The 14,224-nt window shown below is 36.0% G+C and overlaps 1 protein-coding gene across 3 annotated transcripts in view; it reads right to left on the bottom strand.

Annotated features, from left to right (window-relative positions):
- The window catches only part of DCP1B (decapping mRNA 1B), a 47,775-nt gene that overhangs the window by 15,802 nt on the left and 17,749 nt on the right, over positions 1–14,224 (bottom strand). For all 3 annotated transcript variants that reach the window (XM_010566186.1, XM_010566187.1, XM_010566188.1), the window contains 2 exons: positions 7,105–7,171; positions 4,800–4,935 (listed from right to left, as the gene is read on the bottom strand). In XM_010566186.1, the coding sequence (XP_010564488.1) occupies positions 4,800–4,935; positions 7,105–7,171 (203 nt within the window). The remainder of the gene's footprint in view (positions 1–4,799; positions 4,936–7,104; positions 7,172–14,224) is intronic.

Below are 14,224 nucleotides of genomic sequence, written 5' to 3'. Positions count from 1 at the left end.
ACTTTTCTTCTAAAGCTAGTCCATGCTTACCTCCCTTCTCTATGATTCAAAGCTTGATTAATGGAAGCACTTGACAAAAATCTACACTTAATTGAAGTTTCAGTTTTGCTAAGCAATTCATATTTAAAATAGTTATGAACACATTGCTATGAAAAATCGTAACAGAAAGACACCATGAAAAAACAGTATAGAAGACAAACCTACAACACTAACTTAACTATTAAAGCTTTTATACTAGGGAAAAGTTTCCTTTCCATTTATTAGCTCTGAGTTAAATTTATCAATGCACTGCTCAAACAAATTGTTTTCTTAGGTTCTTCCAAGCTTATACTTTGTTATCCTTGAATTAGAGTAACTTAATTTTTTGTCATTGTTGTTTTCTACAAGGTTTATTTTCTCATCATTTCCAGGCAGTTCATATGGACTCTTAACAATGTCCTAGTATGAAGCCTTCTGCAACCTCATCAGCTTTTAAAAAATATTTTAAATACACTAGGACAAATGACTGAATATTCTTAAATCACTTTCCCACCCAGTTTCTGACTGGTGACTTATGTTGTCTCTCATTCACTTAATGATAGTTAAGCATCTTACCTAATTAACTATCACATGAAAGTTTTTTTTCATAGTCCAAGTAAGTGCTTCCTATAGCCCATATTTGATCTATATTAAAACAAGTGAAGATAATTTTCTTTTTTAGATTGGATAGATCCTACATGATATTACATAGACCAAAACCACACTTCAGTAAAATTAAATAGCTTTTTTCTCACAAACTGTTCTGCTTCTAATGGTGCTGCCTTTTCTTCAGAATACCTCCTTCTTATTGCTACTTTTCAGCATAGCTTTTGGGGCAAAAAACATATAAGCATGTATTTAAACTTTTTTTCTTTAACATGATGGATAACATACTCTTGTATATTTCACAATGAGTTCTGCAGAATTTAAATACCACCCTTATTTCCCCAGGGTATTTTAATAGGCTGAATTCTTCAGAAACCATAAGTACCTTAGATTCCACTGTTATACTCTGCATGATCACAGAACTAAGCATATAAAAATGAGGTGAGAAGCAGTAGAGTTTAACAGAGTTATCACTATATGAACATTTTTCAGACCAAATTCCTCAGCAAAATGAACAGCAGTATACACAAAGGTCTATAGAGAATGACAATGCTCTGACTTGGTTTCATTCCCATGATTTGGTAACATGGCTAGCAGGCTGGTATCAGATGCAGAGAAGTATGCTGAAGAGAAAAAAAGCCTGTGATGATTTCAAAGGAATCTGTAACTATTGGAGCTCAGAATATAAGGTCATTTGGCAGCATGGCCTTGCTGATGAGTAAGTTAGGAGCAACAGCATGACATTTTAAGCAACTGTCAGGTGGACAGGTAAAGAAGATATCAGATGCCATCATCATCAAACAGCAAAAAGCAGGATGAAAGAAATGTCACCATGCTCTTTAGTGACAGAACCAGAAGAGTACTCATCAGCTACAACACTTGATGATTACTACATCTTGCTTCACAGGTCTGTCCTTTAGTCATGCGTCTTGTTCAAAGCTATGCTCCTACAAAAGACACATAAGAAAACAAAAGGTTCTAAGATCAAGTCAAATAAAAGCTAAGCAACATTGGAAAAAAAATGGACATATGTAGTGAATGTCTGTCAAAAAGAACAAGACCATCACTGAGGACGTTTTAGGAAAGTTTGGTATAGTCACAGATATTTGAGGCAAACAACTGCTCTATGTTGTGAGATTTCATATTCTACCTGTACAATATGAGGCTCAAGATGAACAGGACATTGTCAGAGGAAGCAGACAACGGACGAGCATTGTACCTCAGTATTGCAGTTCTCCTGAAGCATATACCATGTCACATCCCAATCTCATGCTCTGTAGCAAAAACTTGACTTTGAGAGATGTACTTGACAGGTTTGTGCAGCTCACAAGGAGGACATGCTAGAAGGTCTGATACAAGGAAAGAAGGTCAGCCAAGACCTGATGGAATTTAGAAGAGCTTTGTAGATAGATTTCCATGCTGAAAGCGATGAAGAAGACTTTGAAGTTGTCAGAGCTTGAGTGCAGAGCTAAAAAGTCCTGGAAACTGGGGATTTCTACCTAGCTGATGTAAAGCAGCCACAAGATGACATTAATGAACAGTCACATGAAAGCGTACAAGGTGCTCAGCAGAAGAGAGGAACTAAGGGGGAGAAGAACTGTCTCAACTAAGAGCAAGGATTTCCAGGCAGAGCCCTGTTTAAGTGAGACATACAGAACCAATTCAGACTGTTCAAGAATAGTAGCGTAGACTCTGCATCATCCAGCCTGAGTATGGCACAGTGCCCTCAGGAAAGCTAGGCCTTCTGGATCCTACTATCAAGTCTTTCACACAGTTAACAAATCAAAAGCTAGGCACCTGAAAACTTAGAAACCATATTCCTGTTTGGACAGTGCAGTACCATCAGAACATTTTGCTGAAAGACAGCGAAGAAGCAGTCAAGGAACAGAAATAAAAGTCCAGAGGCCATGCTTGCTTGCTACCAGAAATGATGTTCTTATCAAATGGATGTGTGTCCTTAGCAATGAAGAAGGAAGCTTCAGGTATTTTGGGCACATCAACCAGACAAAAGACGTTCACCTAATCTGACCTTTAATAGATCAAAGATGGTGTAGTAAATGGGTAGATGCTGTAGAAGAACTGTGCAGCACAGGGCTAAAACCAGGGCTTGTCCTGTAGAACAAGAGAAACACATTTTGTCATCTGTACCCTAGCAGCTCTTCAACTGTTTATCTCCCTAGCTATCATTATGAGGCCATCTAATAACACTTCTTCTTACCAGAGAACAAGAGAAGGCAAGTGCATAAGAAGTATATTTTTCAAAAATACTTTAGTGGTTTAGCAGCTTAAAGCTCCATTAATAAAAAAAAGGAGAGGGGAGGCTATGTGTTTTATTTTACATGTAACCTCTAAATCTGTAACTTGATTTGGGAATAAGATACACCCTTGAAAGTTCATTACATTCTTAAAAAAAAAATCTCATCATAGGACTTGAAAATTGAGCAAAATTTCTTAGACACTTTGAAAATTGATATTCTTATTCTACAGCTCCCAACACTTTAAAACACCCTCTTCTCTGAAACCACAAAGAATTCAAAAAAGAGAATAACATATTTCATAACTGATTTCAGCACATCAGCATTGTAACTCGTAAGACATACACTGACAAGGAAGTAGATGTCATAAAGCAGCCAAAAAGCATAACTGCTCTGAAACATATTGACATTAAATAAAAAAAAAGGTTGTCATTGCCTTTATTTATCACACCCTTCTTAATTTTATATTACTAACAAAACAAGAAAAAAACACATATCCAGTTCTTAAGCGGTTGGATACTCCTAGCACTCATGTCCCAGACGAAGAAGAAATTTTCATGTTATTTCCTTAGCCATCCCTCAAATGCAGAGAGATTAAAAATGAAATAAGAAGCAAATTTGCAGATGATCTTATCTGCAGGGAAAAAATTCAAAACCCCTATTATTTAAACAACAGAATTTCCTCTCCTTTGTCTTGATTTTCTGTGTGGTAATGTAGAAATGGAAGGTAAATCTTTTTAATTTATTTCCTCCTTCTCATAGAATCTGAAGACAGCTTAGTATTTTTCCAGTTTTCCATTTGCATTATTTTTGAGGTTATTTAATGAAAACCGCTTAAGCATTTCATAGTATCTCAAATCACACTATTTTATGCCAAGACTAGATACTGATTCAGCATTAAACCACAGAAAAGATACCAGGTTTTGGAGGTGTTTGTCCACTATAATACATTAAATCCCTATTAGAGAAAATATGAAGGTCCTAAGCTTCAAAAGAAGCTATGCCACAACAAAAAGGGCTACATTTCACCATAATTCAAACAGTTTGCTATTATCTTTGAGGATCTTATTAGTAGCCACATTTCAAAAAAATAACTTTTTCTCTCTTTAAATTGCTTATGTTTAAGATATATATAAATATATTTCTAGACTCAGAACACTTATGAGCTTTATTATTGCATGATAACACATACAAAATACAGGAAACAGCAGTAGGAAACTGCAGGCCCTCTAACAATTTGCAGTGTGTATATGAATAGTTAAAATTACTAGATTTTTATTCCCCAAAGTAAAACATTTTTGATTGCTCAATAATAGAGAACATTATTAGTCCATTAGTTACTTCTTTATTTAGAAGCCTCAGAAGACCAAAGCAGCACATGGGCTGAAATCATACTACATTTCAACCTTTTCATTTCCTTCCATTAGTATTTGAAAGTACCTAACAACCACAATTAGAAGCAGTAACTTCACTGTTAAAGGTCTTCTCTGAAGGAAGTTATTTGTACAAACCACAGAAACTATTGGCAGGTTTGAATACTCCACCCAGAAAGAGGACACAACTTCCAGGTGCTACTCAATAAGCACAGGAGCTCTAAGGGTCAAAATGAAAGCCAATTTATACTTGTTCTTACTCCCTAGTATTCAACAAATAATCAATCATATACATGTTCTCCTTTCAGAAGTTTTTAGTGACGGCATTGATTTCTTTTGAATCTTCCACAAATTCTAACAAAACTTTTCTACCAACCAGCTCTACACAAAATGAGAGAGCACACGGTCCAAAATCAGTTTCACTTTGAGGAAAACTACTTAAAAGCAATCCCAAACCTTGTATGTTTTAAAATGTAAAGTGTGAGCAAGTTGGCATCATAGTATCGCCAAAAAGAAACGTCCCCTTTTTATAGACAGCAAGTCTCACCTTGGTATACTCATCTTTGGCCTTAGTAAGCATCCGTAAGATATCCACTTCTTTGTTATTAGAAGAATTCATGATCATTGGGGACACTCCTGTTCCCGTGCCCTGCTGTGCTTTGAATTGTTCCTGCTGAGTTAGGCTGAAAGTTGGAGGTGAGAGGAAAATATACAAGACAAAACACAGATAAAACATAAAAACTTTAACCACAACTACTTTACAATAATTAATCAAAACAGAAATATTTTCATTTCCCCTCCCCATCTGCATTAAAACGTGTAAAAAAAACCTCTATCAGAAGATCTATATTAAAACATAATTTGACCAGGCATGAGATTCATTTTCTCCAATCTTGAATACACTAGGCCATAGGCTAAAATTTCCGTAACTTAGTCACAATTTCTATACCCAGAAGGAGCAGGGAATTTATAGTGTTATTCAGTTCTGCTGGTGGTGGAGGATTGCAAACACACACAAATCAGTCATTAACTACTAGCAAATGACCAATTTCCTGCCCCAGCTGTTTTATTATTGTAGAATGCTGAGAATTAAAACAGGCAGCCAATTGGCTGAGCGACGACATCTTTTATCTGTATGAAACACTGCTATTATAAACCACTACACGTGGTTTACAATTCCATGAATCCTCTGAAAACTAGTTTTTACTGTAGTAAATTACCAGTTTGAGAGTACCTAATCACCACCAACGGAAACTTGAGCTAGTTAACTAAAATTAGCTGTCAAAAACCTGGGTTTCCTAGGGTTCTTTGCTTATTTCTGTAACTTCATCCCCATCAATTATTTCTTGGGTCACAACTGCCTTATTTTAGAGCTGTAGGTTATACAGAAAAACCACAAACCCCCACTGTTGTCGCAGTCTGTGTTTCACAATGTTTTGTCACTGCAAAATGAAAAGCTGCAGGTATTACTTCAAAAAGAGATAGAGAGGAAACATGACTACCTTTCCATCCAGTATTTTATAACAAATCCTATCTGGAACATAGTGGCAGAAGAGTTAAAGCACTTTGCAATGGATCAAGATGTGCAAGGATGAGCCCTGCTTGGACCTGTACTGCAGGGCACATAAATGGGCTTTTGGGCACTTGGTAACTTTGGCAATCAAAATTGATGTCACTTCCTCAGCATGCTTCTGGCTACAGAAGCTGTTAAGATTGGGACAGATGACCTGAAAAGGAGAGATTCACAGGTCTGACAGTGCCTTTGCATTGCGCTCTGTTAGTACCTAATGGTGTCAGCTTGACTGTATCCCCCTCCCATGGCTTTTCTTGGGATGACAAAGACCTGGCTCTATGTCATCCCTCCTGTCCCTTAAAAGAATTGTGACACAATGATATGTCCAACTCTATATACTGCAGGCAACCGGTATATCCCATCTCTGCCTGCTCCTGTTGGGCCCCTTTTTCTATATCCTCCATATTATAGCTCTAAAAAATGTAGATTGCATATGTTGATAAAATCTGTAAGACTTCAGCTCCTTCCACCTCTAAACAAACACGAAAACCTGCAGAATATAGTCATAAGAAAGGGATCATTGCAAACAAGCCTATCATTAGGCCAACCAGAGGGTAGAGCAGAAGAGTGAGCCCTGTCCATCCTGGACACGTGAAGAAAACAGTGACAGTGAAAAAACTATCCATGATATTAAAATACAGTTGAGAATACAGTTCTTTTTGAAATTTTAATCTCGGACTTCACTGCAAAATTAAAGATTGTATAACATGTATAAAATAATATTATTATGTACATAAAAGTAATTAATTAAAAGCTAATTAAAGTCTTGCTTTATATTCCAAAAACAAGGCAAATTTTGTACATTTTGCTAGGAAATGAGGAAGCAGGAATTCAGCCAAGATGTAGAAACAGGATAAAAATGACAGAAATAGTATTATTACAGTATGCCTTCATGATAGCCCGCACTTACACTGATACAAGAAAAAAGGTAACAGCAAAATTAAAAAAGAAAATCTCCCCAAACTCAGAAATATATTAAAACCCCAAAGAATACAATTCTTCAAAACAGATCTCTGAGTCATCAGGAAATAAATCAGATGAACTGTTACACTCTGATGTAGCTGGAAAGCTGCACAGCAAATTATGAAAAAGTATTGCAATACAGTGACTTATTTCTGATTATACAAAATGCAGGCTTGACAACTTTACTTGCAACAAAAATCTATAAATATAGTTTTAAAGCAGAAAGGTATGACCATCCTAGTAATATAATGTGCATGTATGTACAGAAATACATACATAAAAAAAGCACAAAAAGTCTTGTTTACCCATCACTTACTTTTTCATGAGCTCTGCAATTCTTTGGCATTCTTCCTTATCATAAAACCAAATCCCATATATGGACACTGTAAATGCACATCAAACACAAACTATGAGCATCTTCTCAAACAGCAGTTCTACCTGGTAGATATTTAAAAGTGACCTGTAAAGGAATTTTAAATTTATTTCTGTCTTATGTTTTCCCCATCTATAAACATGACACCTCAGATCCTCCAAAATCAAAAAAGATCAAAGGCATATGTCTAAGGATGTAAATTACAAGCTCTTGAACCTTCAGTAGAGGCAGAGGTATTTGATCCTTTTCTTCAGAACACTAAACCAGAGGGTTTTTTTCTTTAAAACCTTTTCCTCTGTCATTTTTTTCAGTTGTCCTATCATATCCATTAGAGTCCAGTGGCTAGTATACTGCAAGTGGTGTTGCACGCATATGTAAGGAAGAAAGATCTGCTTAGTTTTCAACAACATTCAGGTGTATCTTGATATATCATCAAATTTGTTAGAGTTGTAAGAACACACCTCTGCCTCCCTGTAGATTTCCTATAATGTTGCCCATTATTTTCACTACCAAAGAAGTAATTATCTGTAGCCAGCCCCAGGATTAGAAAACCTGTATCTAAGTTCAGACGTCCACTAAAATAAGTGCCTGCAGCTTTGCCCAGCAATGACAGATTTAAATTTACTAGTACTTCAAGATTCTCAAACATACACACTGCTAATGAAACCATCATGATGGTAATAGCCATAATGGAACTGTAGTTAGTGCAGGTTCCACAATCGTCACAAACAGGGAGCTTTCCTCCACTCACAACCACGTTATATAGCTCTGGTAAAATAGCTTGGGAATAAATCTACAACATAGTCTTAAAACAATCTGTCCACATTTGTCAGGGCAACTGTCCTGGTTTTAACCTTAGGCACAAATCTGCTGTGAGAAGAGGAAGGGAGAAGCACTTAAAGGCTTAACACAGATCTTCCCCTCTATCACTGCAACCTGGTGTAACATCCATGCTCCCTTTACATGACATGGTAGCAAACAGGTAGCCACTGTGTTTCTTCCCCCTTCCTCCTCCTACCATACTGCAGGCAAGAGTTTTCCCTTAATCTTACTAAGAAATGGCAATTCCTAACATATCTTCAAACACAGTAGGGGTTAGATTTTATTCGAAAGGGGTATAAATGGATTGAGTACCTGTTTAAAAACAATTGCAACACTGACCCTGATGATGTAATATTATTATCGGAATCCAAAAGCAATCACTTCTTCAATTCCACAGAACCAAAACTGTGGCATATGTAGTATAAGTTGGCTTTGTTAATGTTTGGAAAGAAAACGAACGTACAGCTGTTTGTAAGACATTCCCCCTCAAATTTTCAGCCATGTGTTGTCTTCTATACAGCTAAAAATGGTTCAGCTGTTTAATACAGCATACTGGTGAAAAGCCTAAAAAACCCCACAAACAAACAGCCATCCTGTAGACATACAATAAATACCTTTTAAAAGATGTACAGTCCTTTTTATGATTAACTTTTGTCAAGTGTGACAATGATTTCTATTATTCACTTAAAAAAAGGCAAGTAACACAATACGCGCCAGTGGTTCTACAAATGTGCAAACATAAGAGCTGACCTGAACCGTACAAATAATCTCCATTTTGTGACATAGATATTAATGTTAAAATATGCATTTGAAGTAGACAATAATATTCTAACACTGCAAACTTTTAGAAAAGTATGTGAACAATACATAAGGTTCCAAACCGCCAACCTATTATGCAAAATCACACATCCTTCTGAAAAAACATTTGAAAACTTGTCCATATTACAAGTAACCCTATATTCTTCAATGCAACAACATAGCAAGCAGACTGAAAACCCCACAGAAGTCAAGTTTGTTTTAATCAAGATTCTCCTTTGTTGTGAAAGAATCTCCAACACAGAAGAGTATTGATGAAACTTTGGCCATCTGGTCCATCCTCTCAATTTTTTTTTTTTTTGTCTGCCACAGCTGGTGGCATCACCAATATGCAAGACAGGTTGAGCAGCTTCACCTTTTGGCCAATTCATCAAACATGTCATAGACTATTTATGAATATCTAATAAATTTGAAAGCTGACAGTCCCATGGAAATACTGCAGTGTTTCTGGCCATTAAAAGTTGAAAGACTGGAATCAACAGCAGAAACAAGCTAGTTTACCTCAACTCAGTGCCAAACACAGGTAAACTGTCTGATTACCAGTATAAAAGACCATTTCAGATTTTACAGAACTAGAACTAAGATTTTGAAATACAATTCAAACAAATGCACACCCATTTCAGACCACAAAATAAGGACAATAATTACTGCCTGTTCCACCAGACCAAACCACCACCCAACAATATATCACATCTTAACTAAAGTTTTAAGTCAGGATATTGCAGATCCAGAGACCTTTAGCCTAGATGTCAGTTGAGCTTCAAACTCACCTGCCCACGTACCCACACTTACTTTCTCACCTCAGCTAAATGGTACTTTCAACCCAGACTGGGAAGCACAGCTGCAAGCAAGCTATACCCAAAACCCAACATCCTCTGAGCTTACAGTTCACCCATTCAGTAGTGAAATCTTTCAGAAGTGGACAGTCCTTGCCTTCTTCCTTCCATACTTCTCCCATCTGTCCAGAACAGATGAACACTTCAGAAATACACTGAGAAATAATCAACACTGCCGCTCCATTTGTTGTGGCACAACGTACTCCAAGCTCTTTCATGCATGGGAGAATGATGTACCAGTGAGAAGGCAATAATTTGGTGGAAATCTGAGATAGCAGGTATCCAAAGTACACTAATGTATTGCTCATCACCTGGAGTCACCATGGTGTAAATTCATACTACAGTAGTATATTCTGGTATAATCTACATTTAAGGAAACAAATGTAAATAATAGTAGTAAAAATGTGTACTAGTGGCCATCTTCTTGATGAATGGTGAACACAAAATGGCAAAAAAAAATTTTTTATGTGGATGACAACACATAAAAACCCAGGACCAGCAAAAGAACCTAAGATGATTATGAACTGTAACTGTCAAGCTAGGAACCTGGCACACTCTCCACTAATAAAAGCTAAATATACACATAATACAAATTTCACTACAAGCTTTCTACCAGCATGAAAACACTGCATGTCTTATCAGGATTAAATCTAAACAGATTACTTTTATCCGCCTTCCATCTCTATCAGACTGTTTGACAAAAAGGAAATCCTGATCTAAGTATCATCTGTAGAGCGGTAATTTCACTAAAATGTTCACATGTTAAAAATTAATCATGAAAGAGCAGAGGCACAACTGAATCACTAAACAGCAGATGCACAAAGCAAATTCTTCTACTGCTGCACAAAAGGGGAAGTATTAAATAACTTTTAAGCCCAGCTTCAGCTATAAAGTTATTCAAGACGAGATTATTGTAAAAAACAGAGAAAGAAAAAACAAATCAGTCAAGTATCTTCTGCTAACCAAGTGAGCCAGTTACATGAAAAGCAGCTAACAAAAGCCCAATAAGGAGAGCTGCTCTTATACTGACAAGACGATACACATCTATTCATCCACTTTCAATAATTCTGAAGTCACTTAGCAAAAGAAATGAGATTTAGTAATAAATTGATCACATTAAAGAAAATTTAAAAAAGGCACCAAAGTTATGATGTTGTTAACAAGATTACACAAAACTAGAAGGATATAAAGCAGCTATCAAATCAATACGATACAATTAATATTGAATGGGAATAAGCTAAATTAATTACTTAAATCAACTAATTGAAATTATTAAATATTAAGGGATATCAGTCTTTAGAATTTTTAGAATTTGAAAAAGGTAGGTTACTCATAAATCTAACCAGAAAAATTTTAACAAGATCTGTGAAGCTCCTTTAACATAGCTCAGTGATTGAATTTCAGGAAGTATACTATTTAAGTTTTAAATCACGACTTCAGAGCCAATTCTACAGCTTCCGCCTTACAATTTTCATTTTTTGGCTACGGATTTCTCCCGTCCTCACAAACACTAGAGCACTTGATACTATTTATAAGCAGAAGCTGACAGCTGCTATCTACCAGAATTATAGATGACAATTTCTAACCTCTCAAAATCTGAAACATTTCTTTATTATGATGATGAAGAATTTCTTATCAACTCTCATAATTCATGCTAAGTATCCTATTAAAAAGGAAGGCATTTCTCTAGGATTAGTTATTTTACTCTTCATTTGTCCAGCTTCAACTTCCAGCTATTAGATTTTTGTCTCTTGGACAGACGTTTCCATTATCAAAGTTTTGGTTTCAGTGTACCTGCAACATACTATTTTTAAGCTATTGTTCCACAGACTGCATACAGTATTTAAGTGTGGTAAAAGTAAATACAGAAATATCATAACTACTGACTAGAGGCTTCCCCATACCTAGAAACTGTTTTACACTTGCTGGTATTATAAATAAAGAAAGAAATAAAATGATTCTTCAACTTTCATGTTTTATTCTTGATATCATGCTTCTTAAGGTATTTTATTCCCTACATATGGCCTAGGCTCTTGCTCCTGAATATGTAAATCCACACTTAGCTATATTAAAAAGCAGTTTCTCTATGCATATCTTACAACATAGCTAGACACCTTTATGTTAGTCATCTTTTCTCTTTGCTATCTACCATTCATGTAATATTTGACTATTCAACAAACTATCAATGCTTGCATTTCTTTTTCTAGTACTTTGTGCTCTTCTACTTCAATGCAAATGTGATCCCTTTGTCCATGATACTGTCTTTGCAATTACGATACAAGCATATGATGGTCCTTTCACTTTGCTCAGGCTCAAGTAGCGAAGGAGACTTGCCTGTTGAAGCTCTACATTGCGCTCTGCAGCATAAAGCAAGAGAGGACTGCAACAAAGGATAGAAGAAATAAAAAGCCTGCAGCTAAGGCAGCTGCACGCTATCTTGAAAAGCTAAATTCCATCTCTGACACTGCCCCAGAGATATTATGCAATGATACATAAGTTGTGGAATGTCATCTTGGGTGTCAGTGACTGTACATTTCATTTCCCAGCGTTTGATTTGAGGTCCTAGACCTGGGTGTAAGGTTTTAGCGTACAACCTGCAAAAACACCAGCTACTTATAATCACAATCAAAGTCTGTTAGAAGTGTTTTTGAACATATGAATGATAAATACATTGGAAAAATTAGACCTGAGTAATTTAAAGTCGGACACCCTACATTTGATTGATCTCTGTAATTGTTACTGCTCTGCCCTAGGATCCCAGTTTCTAAAATGGTAAGAATACTTCTAATCTGAGCAAGGTACAACAGTTCAGCTTATCCATGAGTTATCAGCTATTATACTAATTAGTATCACAGAAAACAACAAGAAAAAAAAATTAATAGTTCTGTCCCTAGTGCAGAACTTTAGTGGTATATAACAAAGCAAGAGACCCACATATCAGTAATGAGGAAAAAAACAGAATACTGAATAGCTGCTCTTTACATGAACACCATTCAGACTGTTTGATGACTGAAGCAAAGTCCTTATTGCAAAAGAAGATGAACACATAATTTATAATTCCATAAGTAAAAAAGAGAGATTGCACAAGCAGCCTTAATTTTGGCATTTGCTAGTTTAGGAGCCTTAAAGTTCTTTTAGTTCTTTACAGCCCTAAAGTTATGTCAAACACATTATTTTGCTTAGCTATTTAGGTATTCAAAAACAAAACACTAGAAAAAAATTAAATTTTGTCCTACTATACCATATTGATAGTGATATGGCGCATCACCAGGAGTGGAACTTTCAGGTCTCTTGCTTCTCTACCTTGTGTAAAGCAGCACAATACAAAATATATATAAAAGAAACGCATTTGTTTCTAAATAATGGAAATTCAGCTTAGCCACATCCTGTTATTTCTGGAAGTTTTTAGAGGGGAACCAAAGTTTTTATAATGTCACACTCACAAAAATGCCAAGAAACTGAAGCAAGGTAAGAGTTTTTCAAACAACAAAAACCTGTATTTTGATACGAGCTTAACTTAAATTCCTAAAAAGCTGCTGGAAAAAACCAACCTGTCAGATCATCAGACATTGTTCTGTCATTTAAAGGTTGATAAAGCTCCTGATCCACTTACTCGGGGAAACTTTAATAGACAGGGAAAAAGTTGACTTTGTATTTCTATTATTTCAAATGTTTAAAACATTATATATGAACAAGCAGGAAGAAAAGCCAGCTATTAAAGGGAAAAGAATCTTGCTCAGAGACATCTTAATGCAAACTGATGATCACACATGGAGAGTGAAAAACTTTTTCAGCGTGACCACTCAAATTCAAGCAAGGAGGGAACTGTTCAAGCAACTTTCTTAAAAAAAAACTACCCCACAATAACAAGAAAATATACAACAACAAAAGCCCCAATAAAATGCAAAAGCCCCTCAAAACCCCTTTCCCCAAAAGCAGATGGTTTGAGAGTGGGCAATGATTGGCAACACTACGGAAGTCAAAAATACATTCCTTACCACCACCTGTCTAATTGCGCCTGGAACTATGCCTTAAAAAACAACACAAGAAACCATTTTTTGTTAATAGGATGGACCCTGAAATATCCCTGCCATCTTCTACCACTCATGGAAGTTGGGTGACGAATTTGCAGACTTCCAGATAGAGACAGCATATATTTCTGATTTCATAAGGCAAAAAAGGGACAACTCGGACATGGCGGATTATTTATTAAATCACCTCTGTGGCTCTAATGTGATAGCCTGACTTCAGCCAGTTTTTAATCAAAATTTATTAGAAATTCTTTATGAAAAAACCATCAATTCTGTAGCAGACATAATAAAAAAGATTGGCTCACTGGAATGCCCCTTAAATAGCCTCAAAGCTAAAGTTGTATTAGTACTGTAGGAAACTTTAAAGCCCATTGATCCATTTATTTCCATAAAGCTCAGCAGATGTAAGAGTCCATCAGCAGGTTCTTTACTTTTTGGAAAAGAGCCCAAAGGCAAACTGAATTTGCAAGATTTCCCTTAAAATCGCATTCTGTTGATGCTACTAGAAATTTTTAGTCACGACACAGGAATAGCATCTATGTTATGATCCATCTGGCT

The sequence above is a fragment of the Haliaeetus leucocephalus genome, unplaced genomic scaffold (assembly GCF_000737465.1).
Source record: "Haliaeetus leucocephalus isolate CR32 unplaced genomic scaffold, Haliaeetus_leucocephalus-4.0 Scaffold206, whole genome shotgun sequence".
In the NCBI taxonomy this organism is placed as follows: Eukaryota; Metazoa; Chordata; class Aves; order Accipitriformes; family Accipitridae; genus Haliaeetus; species Haliaeetus leucocephalus.
Note: the sequence above shows the minus strand (reverse complement) of the source record. Positions and strands in the feature narration are given on the sequence as shown.